This window comes from Copadichromis virginalis, linkage group LG8 (assembly GCF_057382275.1).
Source record: "Copadichromis virginalis isolate Kocher_CV1m ecotype Utaka linkage group LG8, C_Virginalis_male_GT1.1, whole genome shotgun sequence".
Classification (NCBI taxonomy): domain Eukaryota; kingdom Metazoa; phylum Chordata; class Actinopteri; order Cichliformes; family Cichlidae; genus Copadichromis; species Copadichromis virginalis.
In genome coordinates this window covers 27,492,780-27,516,527 of record NC_140625.1, presented here as the reverse complement: position 1 = coordinate 27,516,527, position 23,748 = coordinate 27,492,780, and the positions used below count along the sequence as shown (strand labels likewise).

At 40.9% G+C, this 23,748-nt stretch overlaps 2 protein-coding genes across 6 annotated transcripts in view; one reads left to right on the top strand and one right to left on the bottom strand.

The window, feature by feature from the left end:
* Positions 1–9,831, top strand: part of skap1 (src kinase associated phosphoprotein 1) — a 42,228-nt gene extending 32,397 nt beyond the window's left edge. For 3 of the 5 annotated variants that reach the window (XM_085466867.1, XM_085466864.1, XM_085466863.1), the window contains 2 exons: positions 5,329–5,431; positions 5,772–5,832. In XM_085466867.1, the coding sequence (XP_085322993.1) occupies positions 5,329–5,421 (93 nt within the window). In that variant the 3' untranslated portion in view covers positions 5,422–5,431; positions 5,772–5,832. Of the gene's footprint in view, positions 1–5,328; positions 5,440–5,771; positions 5,833–9,397 lie in introns of those variants that run through there. The other 2 variants (XM_085466866.1, XM_085466865.1) reach the window with 2 other exon arrangements.
* snx11 (sorting nexin 11) lies at positions 6,468–21,200 on the bottom strand. The gene is made up of 7 exons (XM_085466862.1): positions 21,027–21,200; positions 19,041–19,080; positions 18,706–18,792; positions 14,033–14,133; positions 12,573–12,668; positions 12,251–12,475; positions 6,468–10,331 (listed from the first exon to the last, which is right to left on the bottom strand). Exons 2-7 carry the CDS (start codon positions 19,062–19,064, stop codon positions 9,143–9,145), a joined length of 1,722 nt encoding a protein of 573 aa, XP_085322988.1. The 5' UTR covers positions 19,065–19,080; positions 21,027–21,200; the 3' UTR covers positions 6,468–9,142.
* Between the last annotated feature and the right edge of the window lie 2,548 nt (positions 21,201–23,748).

Genomic DNA, 23,748 nt, shown 5'->3' with positions numbered 1-23,748 from the left:
TACTGTAAAGTGGGAGCATTTTTACTGTATTTGTGTTTTTCCTCCCTCTTGTGTGTTGCTCTGTGTGTGTGTGTATCACTGACAAAGTAAATAAATTAGAAACCTCACAACTCATATGAATCCCATTAGTTCAACAGAATTAATCTCGCAGACCGTGCCGCCTGGTTTCAGCGATGCCTAACTCTGCCCTCCGCCGATGCTCAGCCCGCTGAAACATGAGGTAGAAACGCACGCTGAAATCCATCATGTGATTTTTTTTTTTTTTTTTGCTCTGGCATTTCATTTCTGAGAGCTTGCATTTTTCTGATGCACATTATGGCTTTACGCTGGCATTTTAGTGTGTGATGACAAATATGGGTGAGCGCAGTTCTTTTTTTTTTGCAGTATCACACTCTCCAATTTTAGATTTAAATTGCAAAGATGTTTCAGCCACATCAGGAGCGCTGTAACGGCATCATCGCCTCGCCGGCGTCATGCAAAGGGATATTATTTGTAGTAGGATTTAAAATGTGTTAAATTTATTGTTCCACTTCCCGCTGACACATGTAGTACCTGTAGTGCTTTGTCTCTAAAGCCATAAGGTGCATTCTTGCCCTCTAATTTATGGATCCACAATCAAAAGACGTGGGCTCTACAGGTCAGCTGTCACATTCCTGTATTCCCACAGGCACTCATGGAGAACGGCGGGATGGAGTGGGAAGAGATTTATGGCACAAACCCATCCAGGGTCCTTAAAACTCTGGCAAGTGCTGCCCCTGCTGCTGCTGCTGCCGCCGCCACCACCACCTCTCTTCCTCCATCCCGTCCAACCAAAATCCAGAGAGAGGGCGGCCGGCCAGCCAATCCGGTGCGGCTCCCAAAGAAAAGCGTCACTGCACATTTGGCCAAAGTGTTCAGCTTGTTAGAGACAATGAGAACGTGGACACCACTGACACCTTGTGGTGGTTTTTAATCGCTTTTTTTTTAATGAAAACTTTTACAACCACTGAAAGCTGATTTACGTCCTTATAGATGTACTTGTTGAGGGGTATAATCGCGTAAAACTCAAGCTCGGATATTCACAATTTAAATTATATATTCCATGTTGTGTCCTTGCTAGCCGGGACAGTTTTTCGTCATGTTGCCTTCATGTTCTCTTTTGGCCCTCTGCGTGCAGGCCACACCAACTGAAAGCAAGTGAAGAAAAGGAAAAGTGGTCAAATAATCAGATGGGAAAAGTCAAGCCAGGGAGACAAAGAGGAGGGGATCCCTTTATTCTTTTGTGTGAACCCTGTCCACCGCCCCCCCTCTCTCTTTCTCCTTTTCGCTGTCACACAGCCATTTAAAGACCCCTAGCTGCTATTGTGGCCATAGACACCAAGACGCTATAGACAGGCAGAGACATCCTATTTACCACCCAAAGTAGCAGGGGGTGAGTCTGGGGTTTGGGGTCATGCAGGAGGCAGCGGTCATCCCCCGGTCAACTACAGTAGGTCATTATTCAGCCCAAGCCAATAGCCCAGAACAGCGTCCGAGCAGCCCACCCCCCAATCCATTCTGCTTAATTATTATAAATGAGGGGCGGCGTAAACAGCCATCATTACAGACACTCAGTGGCATACACAAATCCACTTTAAATTGCTATTAAGTTAAGGAGCTATCTGTAATCCCAGGCGTGCATTAGAAAGGAGCGAGTAGGTTTTCTTTTTATTAAATCTCATCGTCCCTGAGATATTTTCAAACGTTCTCATGCTCTGTCATGTTTCCAATTTGAAGCCAATTCGCTGATTTAATTAAAAGCCCACTTGGAAAAAAATGGACACCAAGTAGCCATTTCCATCTCTGGTTAAGCCGAGTTATCATCCGTGTTTCCGAGTAGATTTCGACCTCCCCACCCCATCAAAATAAAGAGAAGATCCTTCTACCCTGAAGTTTCAGGTGTTATCAGTTGTGAAGTGTACCTGTGTGAGCGGCGAGGAGGGCTTGCTAACCTGATAACAGGTTACAGATGGTGTGCTTGTGCCTGGCTGAGGTGTCCATGTTTCTTTATTAGGGTCAGCAGTGATGGAAGAACTGCAGAGAGCTGCAGTGCATGTGGAGGAGAGCGGGGAATAAAAACAGAGAGGATGCAGGCGGAAAGGTTGCTACAGGAGAGACGTGGAAGAGAGGAAAAAGAGGAGGTGGAGGAGGGGGTTGGAAATGGGGAAGGAGGGAGGGAGGGAGAGATTGTAACACCCAGGCGGCGGGTTCAGCGGCAGGGCAATGAGAGACTTCCTGCGCTCCATCATGCCCAAGGCCTGCCTCAGTCAGCTGGTGGCCGAGGAAAGATGCCTCATGTGTCAGGCTTATTAGCACTCCCCCTAGTTTGTATGCATTTGGGATTGCACGAGTGTGTGTGTGTGTGTTTCATGTGTGTGAGGAAAACATGTGGTCAGGATCCGTGCAGATTTTTACACGTGAAAAAGGTGATTTTTTTCTTACCTGACACGAATATTGAAGATGTGTTTTGTTTAGGCGGATAATGGTGGCGTGACACGACACCTGCCTTCGCCCACCGCCCTCTGTCTGTCTCTCTCGGTCGCCACATCCAGCCAACCTCGACTCACCTTCTCCCCGCTTCGAGGCTCGGGGTAGCTGTCAATCTGTCCTGCGGGTCGGGGAGCCGTGAGCGATGGGCCTATCAGAATGCCACCATTAGCCAGCCCCCTGAGTGGTAAATAAACGATTGCGCCGGTACACTGCAGGTGTTGTCATGGCAACCCACTCTCAGTGCCAGCCCCGCCCACACCCGTTCTCCCCCACCGCCACCCCACCTCTCCTCTTGGTGGAGGAGTCACCGGGAGGTCAGCGAGTCAGCGTGCCGCAGCCGCCACGACACGGCGCTGTTTGCCCCCCACCACCACCACCACCTCTCCTCCCCTTTCAATTTGCGCCCAGGTTGCAGCAAACACAGCCTCGGATACGTGTCACCTCAGCACACGTTTCCCAGAAGTCAGACCCCTCAGGGAAACCTTATTTTTCCCCCTCACAGGGAACATCTTCCATTTTAGTCCCGAGCCCAAACGTTTATCTGTGCCCCGTTTGTGAGTTTCACGGCCTGAAAGCCAAAAAAACCAGAGGAAAACAAACAGAAGGGTGGGGAGTGGGGGCATTGAGGAGCCTAGTTTTTGTCATTTGGATAATTTAGTCTGCAAGCCTTTTGGAATGTCCCTATTACAGCAGGTGTACTCTGGATGAACCCATTTCAAGTGTGAGGAAGATGGACTCTGCACGCCTGACAGACTTCTACCGCCATTGGCACCCACTCCGTGATGTAGCAGTTGTATTAAAATGGCGACGCTGATAATCCAAAAGACCTTTCTCAGGGAGAATTTGAGACCGACTGCACAGATGGGCCGCGGAGATAAATAAAACTCTCTGTCACTACGGTTGGTGGAATAGTGCTGCGACGCCCCCAAGGGAGAGAAAAACTGTTTCGCTCCCTCTCTCCGATGCCTCCCCCCACCGTCCGTCTGTCTGCCCTCTCCTCCTCCTCTCCTCACGTTCTCCGAATGGGAACCGGAGCCAGCTTTCCGCAACCGGGCTTTTCCCTGCACGGTCTTATGGGGAGCATAAAAAGGCCATTTCGGCCCTAACTTTCCCCTTCATTATGAGCTCAGACACAGCGAACTGTCAGTTTGTCAGAGAGCCAAGCACACTGGAGCATCCCAGTCAGAGCTGTCAGAGAGGTTTGCAGGGGGAAAACGATGAGGCCTGGGTGGACAATCTGCTTATTGTGGGTACCTGTTTGTGCTGTTAGAACACTTGAGCCTTGTGGTTTATTACCGTCTAAGCGGTTCATCCATCCTCGCTGTCCAAACACCGCTCATTAGCTGCAGGCCTCATTCCTCTGGCTGCAGAGAGGTGTCAGGTCCGGATGATCGGCTAAACCTCCTACACGATGCTTTTCATCATGTCAACAGAGTGCGCGTGAACCAGAACCTGAATCTGAGGCATGCACTCAGCGGAAAAAACCCACCAATTTATTTTACATATGTGTCTGCACGTGTGTGATAAACTGTCCGCACAATCGCGTCGGGTCTGAAAAAGAGGAGAGATGAGTGGCACTGGGGTTTCTGCTCCAGCAGGGTGGCTTGTGCCCCCACTGCCAAGCCGATCGCTTTCCAAATATTGATCCAGTACAGATCTACTCATAGCCCGGCTGCTGTGATCAGATCATCATGCAGCGGTTCAGTCATGTTCGTTAAATGCTTGAAGCAGATTAAATAAGCAGCTTCATTATTTCAATGTACAGGTCTGGAAGCAGTGCAAACTGCTGTGTTCCCTGTATAAGTGTATATCAATTAACTTACTTACATTTGATTCGGCTTAGAGTTAACTGCGATTCTTTCAGCTACAAATAAACACACACAAAAAAAATCCCTGTTTTCATAGAGATTCTAGTAGATTTCCTCCATGATAACCAAAGCATATGTTCAACCTCTATTTATTAATTTTTAAAGCCAAATTTTAGCCTCAAATAAATTTGTCTACATTATATTTTTAGGGTTTTTCTTCTAGGATGTTTTCTTTCAGTTCAGCAGATGAAAAATCAACATTTCTGGGGTTTCTTATCTGCACAAAGACTCATATGGTTTTCAGTCACAATACATCCTCCAGATCGATATTTATTGTTTGTTCTTAGCTTGTTTCAGGTTTTTTTTAAATCCCCATTATTATGTTTCTGAACTGTCCTAATTGTAAATAAAAGCTGTAATCATAAGTAATGAAAAAAACTGGTGTTTATGGGATTTTTTTTGAGGCACAGTGGATTTAATCGGTCACCTTCAACCAGCATTTATATTTCCTCTGAACATGCGCGTGAAATAATCCGTCTTTTTTGTGTTGTTTTTTTAATCACAGTACAGAAATGAACCCTCGTTATAATTAGTCTGGGGAAACGGGCCAGCTGTGGCGATGGCTTTGGAGCGGTTAAAAAAAGCTGTTTTATTGTAGACACTCGCTGTCTCGATAGCCTTGTTTACCGTTTGCCTCATTTTTTAATGAAAACCCTGGAGGCTAATACACCAAAAGTGTCCATTAGGAGTGTTGCGCATGGCTCTTTGTGGACGGGACCACGCTCGCCTGGATTTCCTGCGCCAGAGTTGACTTTAAGCATTTGTAACCTGATAGTTTTTCTCTGGGTTTCTGTGTTAAAATAATTCAAATGTCTCCTCTTGTGTTCAGTGGTGTGTCAAATCAGTATCAGTATCAAAGTGCAGGTTTTATGCCTGATCCCGCTTTGTTTACCTGTTCCTAGACGCCCTTTGAGCCTCACCGCTCTGTTTCTTCTTTTTTTTTGGGGCCCAGGAGTACAACATTCACGGGTGGTGGGTCGGCGAGCTAAACGGCACCGTGGGCATCGTCCCCAAGGACTTCCTGCAGCCTGCCTACATCCTCTGAGCTCCAACAGGTACCGAGGTACTCTCTTATCATCAGCATTATGGACCATTACTGTGGCCTAATACACAGAAACGGTCCCCCTGGTACTCATCCAGATTGCCACTGAGGTATATGCAGTCGTTGACCTGCCATTTATGGCATCTGCTGGCTGGAAGAAGTACTGCACAAAGCAATCCGAGTGCTGCAATGGGCAATGGGCGAGGATAAATATATGCAACAGAGGCATGATTACAGCGTCAGTTGTCCTATTTAAGAAAATGATTCCCTAATGCAGTCAGATAGGTGCAGCTTAAAATGAACACTGAATTATTAATGCGTCCTTCTCTGATACGGTTTCTTTTTCTTCACAGCGCTGCGGCTGCCAGCACGTCCTGCCATGAATTACTCTTGACACATCTGTCAGATAAGCGTTTGGCATTTCAAAATTATTCCCCTTTTATACCAATGTAAATTATTATATTATCACCTAAACCTGCTGCAGCTGTACTTACTCTTGTACACTATAAGCCATTTATAAAAGCCTGTTTAAAGAAAAAAAAAAAATCTAAGTGCACACTAGAGCTGGAGTAATTAGTCTGTTTATCAGTTTTGATAAGTGATCAATCGTCCTAAATGTGAGATTTCTCATTTTCTTTATAAGTCTCAACCACTGTGTAGAAAATTCAGAGAAGTGCCAAACTAAACAGTGAATGTGTTAATTCAAATAAAATGACAGACACATCAATAATTAAAAGCACCATTAGCTGCACTTTTGAGTGATTAAGAATGTCGCATGCATGCATTTATGAACCCACTGGATAAATCTGAAAACAGGACGTTGATTGTTAGTTTATAAATAATTTTCTCATAACTGACATAAGAAACAGTAATGTAAAGTATTTTAATGTAAACTCTGCTCAGAAATACTAAAAATAAAATATTGTGTGCTTTTGTTTCTGTTCTAAAGAAAAAGGGGGATTTTTAAAACTGTTTATTTGGAGCCACTAGGTGGCAGGCTTGCTTCAATGTCTTGAGTCATGTGTAAAAAGCTGTTTAATAACATGTCGTGACAGTAAAGAGGACAAGGTTTTATTGAAATAAAATAAAATAATCATGTGCACATGTACATGGATACCATCACTCACATTACCCTCGTACTCTTTGACATCCGTATTTAAACAAAACTCAAAATAAACCCCTGTAGTTATTACCAGGAACAAAACCAGTGAAACGTTAAAATCCCTCCACAGCTTAGATGCAAACAGCTTATTAAAATAAAGTCTGATTTCTGTGCGAAACCTCACAAATAGAACCTGCCGGTCCCTTTTAAATGCAGCTTAAAAGAAGCAGAAGTGTTGTGGGAACAACGTCGCTGCCAAGATGCAGACAGGTTACAGGCAAGACGACCAGAATTTCCACAGCAGGCATTCAGGATGTGTTTGAACTCGCTCATTACGATGCCAGAGGACGACGGCACGATCACACTGGACGTTTCAGTGATCAAACAGGCTTAAAAATTTTGATATAACTGATAAATTACAGGATTTATTTTAGTGATAACTCAGTTATTGTACCTTTGTATTTTTATTTAGCTTTTACTAGAATTTATTTTTAGCTTCCAGATTAGGTTTGCTTTGTTTTTCCTTTCTTTTTTTTTGTTAATTGAGGTTAAGTAAAATAAATATTAATATTAATTTATATAAATAAAATTCTATATTCATATTCTAATCATATTCTATGATTAACCCAAGGTTGTTAGTTTTAACTAAAACTCTGTGTAATAAAATCAAGACTAACTGAAATTATATTGATAATGATGATTAAAATGAAATAGAAATAAAAAGAAAATTACTTTAACTTCAGTGTTTGTCTGGTAAACTTTTTGTTGTTTGAGATTTAGGATGTCTAACTGCCTCAAAAGGGAAAAGTTTGTACTGTAAAACCAAAAAAAAAAATTTGACCAATGACAAATATCCTTTATATTTTAATATTTAAGTAAACTAAAATCAACACTGACACTAATAAAAACTGAAGTGAACATTTTCAAACCCACTCTGGGAATCAACAAATTGCACTGAAAAGGAAAGAAAATTGAAATAAAAATGAATTCGAAAATACAAAACTGCTGTATTTTAAGTGCATTGTGTAGCATGCAATAATACTCTTTACATGCAGATAGATGGAAAATCCATCATAAAATCCAGTGCATACAGAGTAATGAGTGATTTCAGACACACTGAGTTGTGGAGAGAGGAAAACACACAGGTGTGTTAATCATGGCTACATTTCACGCAGGGCAGGTCCTCTTTTTGGATGAACCTCAGTTGACGTGTTTCACAGGTGTCTGCTGTGGAAAAAGGCCCGCTGGAGTTAAAGCTCACATGTGTGAGGAAGAGTAAACTATTCTTAAAAATAACCTGTGCCCATCTTGCCTGAATGGAGTGTATAAATTATAAGTAAAAACTCTTAGTGTGTGTAAAACCATGTCATGGCCCTAAAGGTGCAAGGCATCCATTTCTACTTCATGAAGCTGTATAAACACAAAACAGGAATCACATTGTTACAGATCAGAAGTTCAAACAGGAGCCTCTGTGCATTTCACAGGTTGACTTAAGTGTGTTTTTTCCCCTCTCATCCTTCAGTAATAAATACCAGTTTAACACATGATCAGAGACGTGTGTACGGGGACTGAACTATGCGTATGCTTGTTCTCAGCCCGAGTATCATCCTGCGTTAGTGACCAGCACAGTGAAAGCTGTGAAGAATTAATATAAGCCGGGTATAACAGAACTATTTAACAGCATGTGAAGCACATTTAAAGAGCAGTTAGGTCTCATTTGAGGCTCCAAATGTGACGAGGAACTCTAGATTTAGAGAAAAGTTCACTTCGTTCAATGTCTGTCGTGAAAGAAAAATGTGTCCACTGATTATTTATTTTAGTGGCTTTCACCATTCCTCCTCTCCTTATTGGGAATTTAGAGATCCCCTTTTCAAAGAGATTTAAATAAAGGTTTTTCACATTGATCTTTTAAGTGCTGAATTTCCACTCTCTCTGTCCACTGTAGGAAGCAGTGTTGTGTTTACAAGTTAACCCCCTCCAGGGTTTTTCTAGGCTCAAAATGGGCCTCAAGAGTCAAAGTCAATGCAAAGACTCTGTGTTAACATGCTTTAACTTACAAAAAGAAAGAAAAAAAGTCACAGTTCTGGTGATTTTGCTTTAGTAGAAAGCCAAAATCAATTTAGTGGGCACTAATTTTTTCATATGCAAGAAAAACCCCGACCTTGTGTTAGCATTTTTGGTTGTTTTTTTCTTTAATTAAATCAGGAAAACGTCTCTTGATGGTCAGTATGAACAGGAACCACAAATTTCACTAAGTTTCAATACAGACACAAAGGAATGTGAACTTATCCTTTAATTTAGGTGGATATTTTTGCCTAAATTCAGCCCCAGCTGTTTCCTTACTGAAAGGCCTCAGAGTATGAACCTAAACTTAACTCGAGCACCTTCTGCTGTTCACTGAAGCCAAATGGAGAAGTGAAGCAGTCAGGAGGGAAATCAGATCCGGTACATAACAGAGAAATTCTAATGTTAGATTCACGCTGTTTTGGAAGTGTTATACCTACATGACTGAGAGTGTGAGGTGTGTCTCGTAACCCTGACGATATGAAGACGCTGTGTACGATGGGCAGAGTTTGGAACCGAGCGTTTGATTCAGTGGATCTATATTAGAGGAAGACTTAACTAATGCACCTCCACCTCCTGAGTCTCCTCTGAAGGTGAGAGCGTGGCTTCCTCCTCGGTACATCTACCGTCACCCAATCCACGAGCGTGGCTGGTTGCTAAGATACTAAAGTCTCCATTTTCAGTCAGATATCCTGCAGTTACAGCAGAGTTAAGGTCTGCAGATTTACTCAGGTCACTGAGGGTGTATTGCAGGTCCTCATCCTCCTGGGCAGAAAGGTGCAGTTTTTCATCAGGATATCCCTTCACCTGCAGGTCCATGATGTTCCTGCTGGATGCCTCCACATCTGACCAGCGAGTGGTGTCTTCAGGAGGAGTCTTCACAAAGTCGTTTGCAACCTGGATCGAGTCGTCTGCCTCCTCACAAACGCTTTCCTCATCACTGACCTTCACGATGCTGTCGTTGGAAGATGGCAGAGAGGAGCTGACCGTGTCGCACTCGTCGCTTTCATCTTTGTTGCCAGCAAAATCCACTTCCTGTGTGTCATCACCATCCTGTACCACCGCAGATACACCGTTCAACATGTGGGCCTCGTCACTGATTTCTGATTCGAGCAGTGTTTCCTCGTTACCTCCTGCTTTGTTGCCTTTTTGGTCGTCTGCGTTGACTTCTAGAACATGAACCTCATTAACCTCAGAGATGACGGGATTCTCGGTACAGATGTTTTCCATAGCTTCCTGAGATCTGGCATCACTTCCTAAAATGTGTTCATCACAGTTATTTTCCTTAAAATCTAAAATCTTCTCAGAATCATCACATTTTTCAGGCTCACAGTTGACTTTTCCTTCATGAGCATCCTCATTACTCTCCTGCAGCTCCACCTTTTCTTCTTCACCTGGAGGTAAAACAATCTTCCCATCGATCACACTGTCCTCAAAGCCGATCCCCGTGAACGTGTGCACCTCCACCGGAGTCTGTAACCTCTGCTGGATCTGCTCAGCAGAGCTAAGACTCTCTGGACTGTCCCCCAGATAAAAGGTTGCCTCTGATGGGCCGCTGTCCTCAAGAACCGTTTCAAGAACGGCCTCAAGATGGTTGCTCTTCTGGGAAATCCTTACTGAGCATTTCTTCCTATGGTCCTGATCATGGACCTCCAGTAAACCTTCTAGAGGGTCAGCGTCACCACATGAGACGAGCTCCGGGCTGATGGTCTCATTAGGTTGTTGGCAAGGTTGATGAGGAGCCGGGCTGTGGAGGAAAACGGGAACAAGGGTTTAGAAATTGTTCAGTTTAAACATTTTATACATTTAATGAGGAGTTGATACGTTGCTACTAAAAGGGGAGAGGTGTAAGGAAAAGCTCTAGAATACGGAGACTATGCTGGTTAGCTCAGCTTAGCACAAAAACTCCAGAATGGAGAAGTAATCATCCAATAAATAAATAAATAAATAAATAAATCACAAAATCAATCATCCAATCCCAACAATTTCCATCTTTTTTTTTTGTAATGTGTTAAACAAGATAAAGAAGAAAGGGCTCTATATAACTGCCAACATTCAGCCGAATTAAGAACAAGCAGCAACATGTAGGGCTAAAAATCTGCAGTTCCTGTTATCCGATTGTTCAGTCTGACGTCACTAGCCGTGTCTGGGTCTAAACTCCGCTGCAGGTCCATATATCAAACGATCACTATGGCATTACTGAGAGTTGAAAAACTGTCTAAAGTCTTTCATCTTTAATAAAATGATCAGCGTTCTGCTCTACCAGGTGTAACAATTGAGTTTAACATCCAGGCATCCATGAAAACGGAATTTATGACATTTAACGGAGTTAGAAGTTAGCAGGGAGTTAGCTCGCTAGCTTCTATCTAAATACAATATAGCATGTCCTGACTGCGGGGTTTTGGAAACAAATTAAAACGTACAGCTCTGTTATCACTTCCAGCATAAATGAAGACAGAAAACTAAACAGCAGGGACGTTTGTAGGGTTACTGAAGTTGGGCTAGCTGGTATATAATGATGTGCTACGTGACCGCTAGCGACACAGCTATGTTAGCTTAATATAAACAAGCTAACTTTTTTTCCCACTCGATAAAAGTTACCGTGAGTGTTCTCGGTGGTCAGGAACAAATGTAATCGCATGGCAGGATGCTGTAAAAGGACCAAACTTCAGCCAGGAGAACAACTGAGATAATCCATCCACAATACGAGGTTAGTCATTCATATACTGCTGCATGGGCTGGGCTGTAGTTACATCCTAAGGTTTTAAAAACTGAGCTTAAATAAATGATTAGTGGTAATAAAAGCCGAGGGAGGTCAACAGTGATCACTGACTGTTTTAGGAGCTTTTTGAGATCAAATAGAAGAAAATACAAAACATTAAACATGTTAACAATACAAAAGCCATATTAAACGCAGACTACTTTAGGCCCGGAAGTAGGATTCGTCACGTCATCACTTAACAACCGGATGGCCACTTGAGGCTGGCTGCAAATGAGTCAGTCCCCCATAGACATTGTTAAAATGCCCAACTTTACTACAGAAAAAAAAATACAATGGTCTAATACAAAAAAAGGTTTTGGCCTCTTTGGGTAATTTTTTTTTTAACTCATCGATTTGGAAACTTCTAGACTTCACCTGGCCTTCTCCACCATATTTGTAGTACTTTTGGAGTATTTTTAAAGTGATCTGTTAATATTGTCTGCTTTGTGTTTAACTGAGCTAATAAGTTTGTGACTTTTGGTAAGTGAAATTCTGGATTTTTTTATTGGTTATTTAGGAAAACTTAAAATTCAATCCTCTTGTGCAAATATGGATGCTGCTGGCTTAAAAAACAACAACAACATCAACGATGACAACAACAACAACATGGTAGCTGCTAAATGTTAATGCTGAGGCTTCAAATGTCTCAGTTGGTGAATATAAATAGTCTATTGTTTACAATCATAGACTGTATATAAATGATGGACAAACATATAGACATGTTATATCTACTCTCAGGTTTTAACATGGAAGTCTATTAGATTGGCTCACTTTTGGAGTGAGCCTCAAGTGGGCATTAGAGGTACTGCAGTCATTGTTTTTAGCCTGTGACATTGGTTGCTGTTTGCAATACACCCGTATGCATAATCATCTCTGTAGGTACCGTTCTGATCTTTTTCACTTACCTTTCCATTGATTCGTAAGAAATGGTCAAACATGGCTCCTTGATCAAATCGTCCTCCTGTGCCTGAGCTAGTCCCTGATTGGACGAGGCATACGTGAGGATGGCATCTGTCACGGAGTAAGGGGTGTGGCCTTGGACACAGTCCTGGATGTGACCGACTGGCAGCTGGGTCTGTAGAAAGAGGTGGAGCTGGCTGTCTGACAGACAGACGGTCATGTGCACCACTCTACAAAAAAACAAAAAGAAAAAAAATGAGGTAAAACAAGATTAGAAAATGCTTGTTTAGACGATCAAATACTGATTTTAGAAGAAGGAGAACTGACTTGTCCAAGAAAATCTGAAGTCCCTTTCTTCTCTTCTCCAAAAAGTCCTCATTGTTGAAGGAGAAGAAGGATTTCCCTGGAAGATCTGGGACTGGTCTGTAAGGATAAATAATAATAATTATCCATGTCTGTGGAGATAATTATGTTAAATCTGGCATAGAAACACTGCTCCAGAGGTGCATCCTCATATTTGAGGTCACTGTTTCTATAAGCAATCCCAGTGAACCAAAGCACTCAGTCGCACTTTTTTTTCTGGTTGGTTCTGTGTGTCATCACTGAAGAAACCTGAGATTAAAGGATCTTTCAGACATATCTGTGAATCACACAAAGCTTATCTCATAAAGTCCAACAATAAAAACATGGAGCTGGAAATGAGCAGAGTAGAATCACGTTAAAGCAGATGAGTTTCCTGTTCAGTCCCGTTTTAATTTTGTTTCAGTAAATATCTGGCTCTTAGCTGCTAAATGCTCCACACAGAGCAGCTAATGTACATCCATTTATTTTCTTAACCGTTTAACCACTAACGTGGGCTGAAGCGTATCCGGCTATCACAGAGAAATAGGCAGGTACACCTCAGATAGGACTCCAGTCTATCACAGGCCTAACCCTCTAATCAGAATCACCAGTTAACACATGCAAATCCAGTGAGTGTACAGTCAGAGGAAAGGAGGAACATGCTTCACAGAGCTAAATGGAGTCTTGTTTCAGGCATCCCTCTACTAGATGAGACACAATTCATCTTTGTAAAAGACAGCCTTAGATCACTAACAGACATTTACACAAAATGTTTAATTGTTGTTGCTTTTTGTTTCTCCAGACTTTTTTTTTTTTTTAAAGTCCCAAATAAGTCATCCACGTTGATTCCATGTCCATTTCTCTAAATAAGGTTTGTACATCTTGTTATAGAGAAGGGGGGTGGGGGTTAACTGACTCTGTTGTGTAAAGCACTTTAAAAGAAACAACACAAATATTCTTATTTTAAGCATTCTGGAAATCCAGGATGCTTAAAAGTCTTTTCCTGATTGTTATTTTGGGATTAATAAACCCTGGGTGGCGACCTGCTTTCATCTCCATCTTTGTCATATCTCGTCTATAATATCCAGACAATAACTTGAACCTGGTATTCAATACCGCTGCACAATCCACTTTGTATTGTCTCTGTCCTGTCTTTGTTTATCGTACAGTTAATATTGTATAGTTATCATTATAGTATTGTATAGTTACTAATTAATACCTTTTTAATCCCTTTATTGTACCAAAATTTAGCACGTTATTTATTTTATAATGTCTAGTTTTATATCTCTTGGAGATATATCTTTTATATACTAATAAATGCACCGTGGGAGGCTTGAGGTGAATTTCGGTACACTGTACACTGTGTATACTTCTGTATTGACAATAAAGCTCTTGAATCTCTATGAGGACCAAAGAACAGAACAAAACTGGACCAGCTGACTTACACCAAACCGGCGTTCTTCTGCAGCTTCTTCTTGAGCCACACAAACTCACTGTACCGCCGCCGCACACAGGATGTCTTGGCTGTGAAGGCTTTACTGTTGGTCTGAGAAAAAAAAAAAAAAAAAAAAGTATTAAAAATGGGAACGTTGGTGATATTTTGAGGGCTTTTTTCATAATATAATTAAAATCAAAAGGCACAATAGCCTGACGCCAATAGAAAGAGAAGGGGGAAAGAGGTGTTGTTCTCTGTGCCGGAAATATTCAAAACTACATGAAATGCAGATTCTTTCAAAACAGAAAATAATAATCCCCAAATATTTCACTTAGTCCTGCCTAAAAACATAATAAAGAGTCAGATATTTTTAGGCCAGTGGCTGGGTTACATACGGGCCAGGTTTTTAGTAAACTCATGCCACTGATGATCACACTCATGCTGTGACTTTAGTGAGTCATGTTGCAGCTGGTGAAACTGCTGCTGAGCTTATGAAGTTATCACATGTCTGATTTGTTCCAGTAACATGTGACACTTTCTAGTCATGTCTACATAACAACGAGGTCCGTGGTTTTTAAAGAAATAACAAATAGAATCCAAATTCATGCTTTTTAAGATGTAAAATAAAATTGAATTAGGAGCAAACAATGTCAAAACTACAAGTTTAGAGAAAGAAGAACGGAAGCGCTACAAGGTCCTGACATCTGATCCCACAGCACGCTTTGGTGATGCAGGTAGGATTACAAAGGTCATGGAAAATGTGATAAATATCATCTGCAAGTATACCCTCAGGGAAAAAGAAAAAGCAAAACAAAAAAAGGTATTGTGGTAAAATGATATTTTAACTTTGGTCGTTTCTTTAATCCAAATTAGTTAAAGAATAATGTGTTCGTCTTAAAAATGTATTATTCATTCATTCATTAATAAGCAATCTACCAACACCTGTGACCTGGTACATTCTAATCACCTCTGTCAATTCTTGATCTATATTATTATGTATTTTTTATATATTGTGCTATTTCTTAAATGTGTAAATCTGTAACATTTTGTAGTGTTAAATAGTCGACTCTGTTACTGTTACTGTACTGGAGCAACTGTAACCCACATAATTTCCTTAGGGATTAATAAAGTATGCTGATTCTGATATAAAACACCGAGGGTGATCAATGGGCTAAAATTTTTAAATTTCAACCAACAGGTGAACAAAAGTGCTGCTAAAGATCTAAACTTCTTAAAGATGATAAGAGAAAGACTTTAGAGCTTTCTGCCGCCTGCCTAACAATAATGTGTCGCCTCCTGCATCTCCCCATTAGGTATCCTTTATATTGGCCTTTTACAGATAAAGGTCGTGTTTAACACATGTAAAGTCCTCACGCTTTCCAGAGTTAACACCCAGAAGACCCCTTGGGACCTTAAAAGTAATAGTTGAGCGGGGAAATTATGAATTATGCATGAAATTAGGACAAAGAATGCGCTTTGTCCACTTAAATTTACAGAGATCTGTGCATTCGCTTTTACTTTCAGCCACTTGGAATGTATTTCAAGCGTCTACTTAAATTAAATCCCATTTATAGAAAAATGCACAGCACTTGTGATTTCCCTTTGTTGGAAAGTCAGAACCTCTCTGGTGGGTCGCAAAAATGTTTATATGCAGGAAAACCCCTGGTTAGATTTAGACACAGAGAGAGCTTAGGCAGTTACAGTGGGGCAAAAAAGTATTTAGTCAGCCACCGATTGTGCAAGTTCCCCCACTTAAAATGATGACAGAGGTCAGTAATTTGCACCAGAGGTACACTTCAACTGTGAGAGACAGAATGTGAAAAAAAATAAAATCCATGAATCCACATGGTAGGATTTGTAAAGAATTTATTCGTAAATCAGGGTGGAAAATAAGTATTTGGTCAATAACAAAAATACAACTCAATACTTTGTAACATAACCTTTGTTGGCAATAACAGAGGTCAAACGTTTACTATAGGTCTTTACCAGGTTTGCACACACAGTAGCTGGTATTTTGGCCCATTCCTCCATGCAGATCTTCTCGAGAGCAGTGATGTTTTGGGGCTGTCGCCGAGCAACACGGACTTTCAACTCCCGCCACAGATTTTCTATGGGGTTGAGGTCTGGAGACTGGCTAGGCCACTCCAGGACTTTCAAATGCTTCTTACGGAGCCACTCCTTTGTTGCCCGGGCGGTGTGTTTTGGATCATTGTCATGTTGGAAGACCCAGCCTCGTTTCATCTTCAAAGTTCTCACTGATGGAAGGAGGTTTTGGCTCAAAATCTCACGATACATGGCCCCATTCATTCTGTCCTTAACACGGATCAGTCGTCCTGTCCCCTTGGCAGAAAAACAGCCCCATAGCATGATGTTTCCACCCCCATGCTTCACAGTAGGTATGGTGTTCTTGGGATGCAACTCAGTATTCTTCTTCCTCCAAACACGACGAGTTGAGTTTATACCAAAAAGTTCTACTTTGGTTTCATCTGACCACATGACATTCTCCCAATCCTCTGCTGTATCATCCATGTGCTCTCTGGCAAACGTCAGACGGGCCTGGACATGCACTGGCTTCAGCAGCGGAACACGTCTGGCACTGCGGGATTTGATTCCCTGCCGTTGTAGTGTGTTACTGATGGTGACCTTTGTTACTTTGGTCCCAGCTCTCTGCAGGTCATTCACCAGGTCCCCCCGTGTGGTTCTGGGATCTTTGCTCACCGTTCTCATGATCATTTTGACCCCACGGGATGAGATCTTGCGTGGAGCCCCAGATCGAGGGAGATTATCAGTGGTCTTGTATGTCTTCCATTTTCTGATGATTGCTCCCACAGCTGATTTTTTCACACCAAGCTGCTTGCCTATTGTAGATTCACTCTTGCCAGTCTGGTGCAGGTCTACAATACTTTTCCTGGTGTCCTTCGAAAGCTCTTTGGTCTTGGCCATGGCGGAGTTTGGAGTCTGACTGTTTGAGGCTGTGGACAGGTGTCTTTTATACAGATGATGAGTTCAAACAGGTGCCATTCATACAGGTAACGAGTGGGGGACAGAAAAGCTTCTTACAGAAGACGTTACAGGTCTGTGAGAGCCAGAGATTTTCCTTGTTTGAGGTGACCAAATACTTATTTTCCACCCTGATTTACGAATAAATTCTTTACAAATCCTACCATGTGAATTCATGGATTTTTTTTTTCACATTCTGTCTCTCACAGTTGAAGTGTACCTCTGGTGCAAATTACTGACCTCTGTCATCATTTTAAGTGGGGGAACTTGCACAATCGGTGGCTGACTAAATACTTTTTTGCCCCACTGTAAATGTTGGACAGGTTTATAGTTCCTGTGAAGTAAGAGACAATAAAAGTGCTAACTTTTGTCCTAAAAAAAGTATTCTTGAGGAAACTGTCTCACCTATGCAACACAATAACATGTCGACAACAAACAAACCCATGTAAGATCATGTGAGGTTGCATAGTTTTAGCCAATATCATGAGTCAGCTCCCACAAACACACAGACACAGAGAGGAAATCCGCCCAGGCATGAAGCCTTGCTGCTGAAACCGCATTCCTCGGCACGGCTGGTGTCTCCATAACAACGTGAAACTCCTCCCCCCCTAAAAAAAAACAAAACATTCAAGGAGCGGTAAAGCCCCGACTCTTTTATACTCTTATCTGTTAAAAAAGTTTGAGGAAATCCTTGAGGTGTTGTTTCAGGGAGAAATGTCTTTATGTGTCACAGACTATTTAACATTCAAGTCTGTGTATTTTTTGCATTTTATCTGCACTGTAATCACTGCAAACAGTTAGTTTGCAGTACTCCATCCATCCACGCAGGCATGCATGCATGCATGCATGCATGCAGTGAAGCCAAAACCTCCAAAACTCCTGGGAGGACTCATGCATGTGTTGAGTTTGCCTCTTCATTGTTGGACACCAGCACCCAGGAGGCATCCTAGTGAGACAGTGCACCACCTCAGCTGGCTCCTTTCAATATGGTGGAGTAGCGGCTACATTCTGAGTCCTTCTCAAATGACCGAGCTCCTAACCCTAGCTCTAACGGAGGCACTTGCAGCAACAACTCATCCCTGACCTGTAGTGGGTTCTGTGAACCAGCTGAGAACTATGACCTCAAACTTGGAGGTGCCAATTCTCATAGCTGCGACTTGGCTACACCCAGAAATCCTGTCCATACAATTTTGATCCCAATCAGTGAAAAAAATTAAGTCCAGTGAAGTCCAACACCTACCGGGAATGAGTACAACCTATTACCGGCAATGAGGACCAATGGATTCAAACCAACAATTTTCCTGCTCTGAGGCAGCAGTGCTTAAACACACATTCACTTTGAATTATGACTCTGGTTTAATTAGTTGATATAACCTAGTTTAAACTACACATTTCTGCTTATAAATGATTATCAAAAGACAATTAATTTTTTTTAATGTGTTAACAGTCAAACGGAGACGTATGTTGACATAAAACTACTTGTAATGCTCATCTGTTATCTGCACTATAATCACTACTACAATTAAAGTGTGGAAAGAAAACCCTGTGATGTCCCAGAACTGTACGTGTTCTCTTCAGGTGTTTATGTTTTTTGGTCCAAAACTTTAACCTGAATGAAAATCTTTAATCACCCACAAACGCTGTGGCCAAACATTTCTGCTGCTGGTTCATTTTCATACTCACATGCAGGAATATTTTATAATCCACATAGGAGTTCCAGGAGCCTTCGTTCTGAATGCGGGGATCTTGAACCCGCACTGCCACAAACTCCTGAAAGATAGACACACAAAGCGTGTCAGCAGTGCTGTTTGCATGTGTGTTGTGTCATTATTGTGAAACCACCACACTGTTGGCACGACACAGGCCTCTTCTGCAAACTTTGTTTTTTACAGAGGCTTTTACCCATCAGTCTGTTGTTCTCCAGTTTAGCTAAAGGCTAGTGTGAACATGTGTAGAAAGCAGAACTTGTGTTGAAAATTAAAACATTTAAATAAGAGAGAGAGAGAAAAGGTACTTACATCTTCTTCGTGATTACTGATCATCCTACCGAGTGCTGCACTGCAAAGAGAGGAGCAATCAATCAGATCAGCTGCGTCAAAACCTTTTGAACATTGAGAAAGTTTCACCAGTGGCGTCATGAGCTCATGAATCACCCTTTGAAAGAGAAGCTGGGCAGCTCAGCCTAACTGAGTCACTCTCACACTCACACTTCTATTTACCATGAGTAGCCCGCAGCCACTCTTCCACAGAGGGGAGCATGTGTGAAGTGAGATTAACATGCAAGCTTAAAGTCACAGTTTTTTTGCTCTCTTTTTACCCTGACAGAGAAATGAATACATTAACTGCTTTAAAATAAGCTGCAAGCACCACATTTTCACTGATTCTTTTAATTTACAGTACAATCCAAGAGTGATACAGATTCTCCACTGAGGAATACCTTTTAAATGCAACCTGCTGAGTTGCATCTTACTAACAAGCCCAAAGGAAGCTGTGGAGACATGTTACAGCAGCATTTCTATTCCACTGCTGATGCAGAAAGTGCATCAATTTTTTTTCCTGCTTGCTCCTAATATAGATGCCAAGTGCATTTTACACTGCTGGGAAATGCAGATAATAGTACACCCATAATTTTCAATTAATACAACTAATCTCACTTTGATCTAATCAAAAACTAAAGTGATTTCCACGTCTTCTTTGTTAGGCTACATGGCAGTGCTGGAGCTAAAGGTGCTAAGCTTAAAGCGATCCAGTTTAACCAGCTGCAGTGTCAATGTGCAGATGTCATGTTAGAAATGAATGCAGAGTATTTTATTTTTTGTATTTTATTTTATTTGTAATAGGCCATACTCAGTCGGTCCAATTTGTGCAAAAATAACACCCTGCTGTTTACGTGAGAGAGCTCACAGCCTAAAGCAGGCAGCCCGAGTTAACCAATAACGCTGATAATCACCATCATGACACCCGTTAACGCCAACTGGGGTTTCAGGTTTTTGTTGACACAAGGAAACCCCAGCTATGTTGAATTTTCTTCATAGTACACCTCACAGGACTAAAAGTATGCTGTTTAGTCTGTTTCCTGCTTTGCAAGCTTCCCTGTTATCAGTAACCAAATACTGGAAGTTGGTTAAACCACTGTCAGTTCAATTCTTTAATTTAACTTTGACTGACTGGTTTCTTCCACCAGTTCTTAAAACTAGTTTGAAAATGACATAACAATGTCTGAGTGACACCTACACGAAACCCAAAAGTGTCCACATGTATTGAGTCTTGTGAAAGTTCAAAGCAACTGAAAAAGGGTATTGATACTCAGCACAAAGTGTAAACTATGACTGCATCCAAATATCAGCTGAATATCAGGACCAAAATCCACCACGAAATTGGTTATTGGTCTAATTTAGTATTGATATCACCTCAGAATTTGCCAGTCAGCGCTTCCTTATTGTAAACAATATGTACACGGGGGTTTTCAGGCAAAAATCAGACAATATGTGACAAAGAACATGCTCTTAATTTTTTTTGGCCTAAAAAAATTTCCCCATGTAATGGTGGTTTTGTGGCCAGTCTTAAATATAGATTCCTCTTATAAAGTGCACTAGCAAATAAGCTATAAATAACACACAAGCAGGATGCGTGAGTTCAGCAAAAGAAAAAAAAAACGATTTAAAAAAGCCAGGATGATCTACATGTACATAGCTAGTCTCAAAACAATCAACACAACAGGGACAATCACTTTAAATCTCCTTTTACTGTTACAGACACTTTTAACAGCTATTCTCCACCAGAAACACCGCGTAAATGTGTTTTTCTCTGCTTTAGCTGGCATTTCTTGAACCAGTTTGATAACAATCGAAAACAACCACATATGAGCACCCACTTGGAAGAGGTGAAGACTTAACAACAACGTGTTTCGTTTAGTTTCCTGGCCTGACTAATTGTACTTTTCAACAAGGTGGCTAACAAACAAACACCAGCTGAAGGGCTAGCTCCAGCTAGCAGGTACTTACTTTCATACGTTGGCTGCTGTGGTCTCGCCCGGTCGGCTGTGATCGACGTTGCTGGTTTCGTTTGTCGATATTTCTGCTCGATTTGGCAACAAATTCTTCAAACACAGAGGACTGTTTTCACCGGTAGCTCCTATCTCCATTTCGCAAGTCACAAGCTCCACCCCTGCGCGTCACGTTTTTACGTCACCGCGTAGTGCAGGGTAGCACGTAAAGAGGGAGGGGCGTGAACAAAAACCCGCTGGCTTTGAAAAGCTAGCGGGGTTGTTTTCTTTTTCTGTTTATTAGTAAAAACAGCAAACGATGATCAAATTGTTTTAATGTAATGCTCAGTTTGCTTAAATATTATGAGTAAAAGTTTAAAGCGGGTAAATTTGGCTCTGTGGATGCGGTACTGTCCTGAGATAACTGAAATACTGATTATATGTAATTCTTTAAAATATTTAATACCTCTATTCTTAAACAGTTTTTTGAAAGATATTTGTCAGGCACAATAAAGTTTTATTTACATCTCAGTCAGTCAAATAAATGCTGCTTGACTGTTGTTGTGTGGTAGGTATGGTCAAACGGAAAATACTTTTTTTTATGGAAGCATTTTTTTCCACCACAGAAATTTTTTACCACATCAAAATTACTCAAAATCTTATTATCTCGACATTTCAACTTAATAATTCAAAGTTAGGGTTAGTGATTAAGATTAGGGTTGTCTGGGGCTTACTAACTCTTCTCAACATTTGAGAAAATAACTCAAAACTTACCCAAAAAAAAGGGTAAAACTCCGACATTTAAAGTTCTTGACTCAAAATTTAGACTTAAAAATGGCAAAAAAAAAAAAAAAAAAAAAAAAAAAGTCAAAATACTGTGGTGAAAACACACTTCCACAATTTCTGACATCTTTCTAAAAGCACTACTTTTCATACTTTATATAAACGTAACTAAAATACTTATTTCTTATAATTGGTAATTTATTTCAACATGTGAACAATATACAAGTACATTTAGTAAAGAAAATAAGAGAGAGAAAAAAATACTATACAAATTACATACAAAAAAAAAAACAATCAGTACTTGTGCTCAGTGCTGAGCAAGAGCCTGGATCCACTGCTCATTTCTTTATATATATTTTAATTCTTTAATACAATCTGAACTCTAGGAAAGCGTTTAATATAGTTTTAAGTAGTTTGCAGGAACAGTTCCCTAATCTTTTTTGAGGACTTTCTAAGCTCATCTTTGGATGCTGGTTGGTTTTTCTTCTGTTCTTTGTCATGATGATGCCACACTGCTTCACTAATCAGAAAATCTGGATCTTTTATTATGATTCTGCCAAAAGCACATCAGAATTATATGCTGTCCCATTCACTGCAAAGAAAGCACTCTGACCATTCAAAAAATACTAAAATAAGAGTTTCTAATAAATACAGTATAAAAATATAAATGTGTACAAATGTGTGTGTGTGTGTGTGTGTGTGTCTGCCTGAGTCATTGTAGAGTGCACTGTAAAGTGTACTGTTTGTTTCAGCTTTTATTATCCTGTACTGCCTTCCTGATGCTAATAGCTGGAACAGGTGATGTCCTGGGTGGGATGCGTCCTTCAGGATGCTGTGGGCTTTACTTTGGCAGTGGGACCTTAGAGATCCTTAAGGAGAGAAGAGCACAGCTGATGATCTTCTGTGCTGTGCTGATGACCCTCTGGAGTGCTGTCTTTTCTTGAGCAGTGCAGCTGACAAACCCCACTGGCATGCAATATGTCAATACACTCTCAACAGAACATCTATAGAAGGACATCAGCAGCTCCTTGACTATAGGGTGTTGTTTTAGTACGAAGCAGAACGCCTGCTATTCCTTCAGTAAGATTGAGGTCCGTGCTTCCAGGAGGCCAGTGCATGACTGATAGAGTTGCATTGTGTGTTTTTCTATCCAGGTATGCTTTTACTGCATTGGCAGTGTTTTGGGATGATTGCAAAATGAAGCCATTGCCTATCAGATGCTAGATGGCAGGACATCAAAACCTGATGGTAGTTTTCTGCATTCATAATTCCATCAGTTTTTAAAAGTTCCCCAACACCACTGGCTGAAGTACAGCACCAAACCATGACATAGTAGTTATGTTAGCAACCCAGTCCCTAAAAATAAAAAGCAGCCAAAGGGAAAATATATGAAAGACCCCCAGAAAGCCTGGAGAACTAATTCTAAAAATTACAAGACAGTCTGGGTCCATGGAAGCAAAATATATGGATATAATCAGTGGCACATTAATGTGTATGTACATTTATTAATAAGTAGAAACTAGTTGTTTTAGTTAAAATTAGAATTAGTTAGATCACTGAAGTGTGTATATTAAAAATAAATACATTTTAAAAAGGGCAATATAACGAATAACAATAGAAATAAATAATTAATCATTTTAATTTTTTACAACTGTGCTTCCAAATAAATAATAATAAAAGTAATAAATATTTAACTTAACAGTTTAATTCAGAATATTACCTTTAAAAAATCAAATAAAATATGAGGGTAAATGAATAATTTTGTTCAGTTCTTCTTCCTAGATTAGCTGTCAAACAGTCACACCTCAGGTTTGTGTCTGAAAGCTTGAGTCCTCCACTAAGTGGAAACCAAACAGAAATGTTCAAATCATACTCATTTATTTGTTGTGTTGCGCATTTTGAGGATGCCTTCTCCATTTGGATGCCGTTGCTATGAGTAACTACATAATCCAAGACAC

Coding starts and splice junctions, on each gene's coding strand:
- snx11 (XM_085466862.1), bottom strand. CDS start 19,064: ATGATCAGTAATCACGAAGAAGAT. Junction 18,793..19,040: donor TCAGTAATCACGAAGAAGAT/GTAAGTACCTTT, acceptor TCTATCTTTCAG/GAGTTTGTGGCAGTGCGGGT. Junction 12,669..14,032: donor CAGAAGAACGCCGGTTTGGT/GTAAGTCAGCTG, acceptor TTATCCTTACAG/ACCAGTCCCAGATCTTCCAG.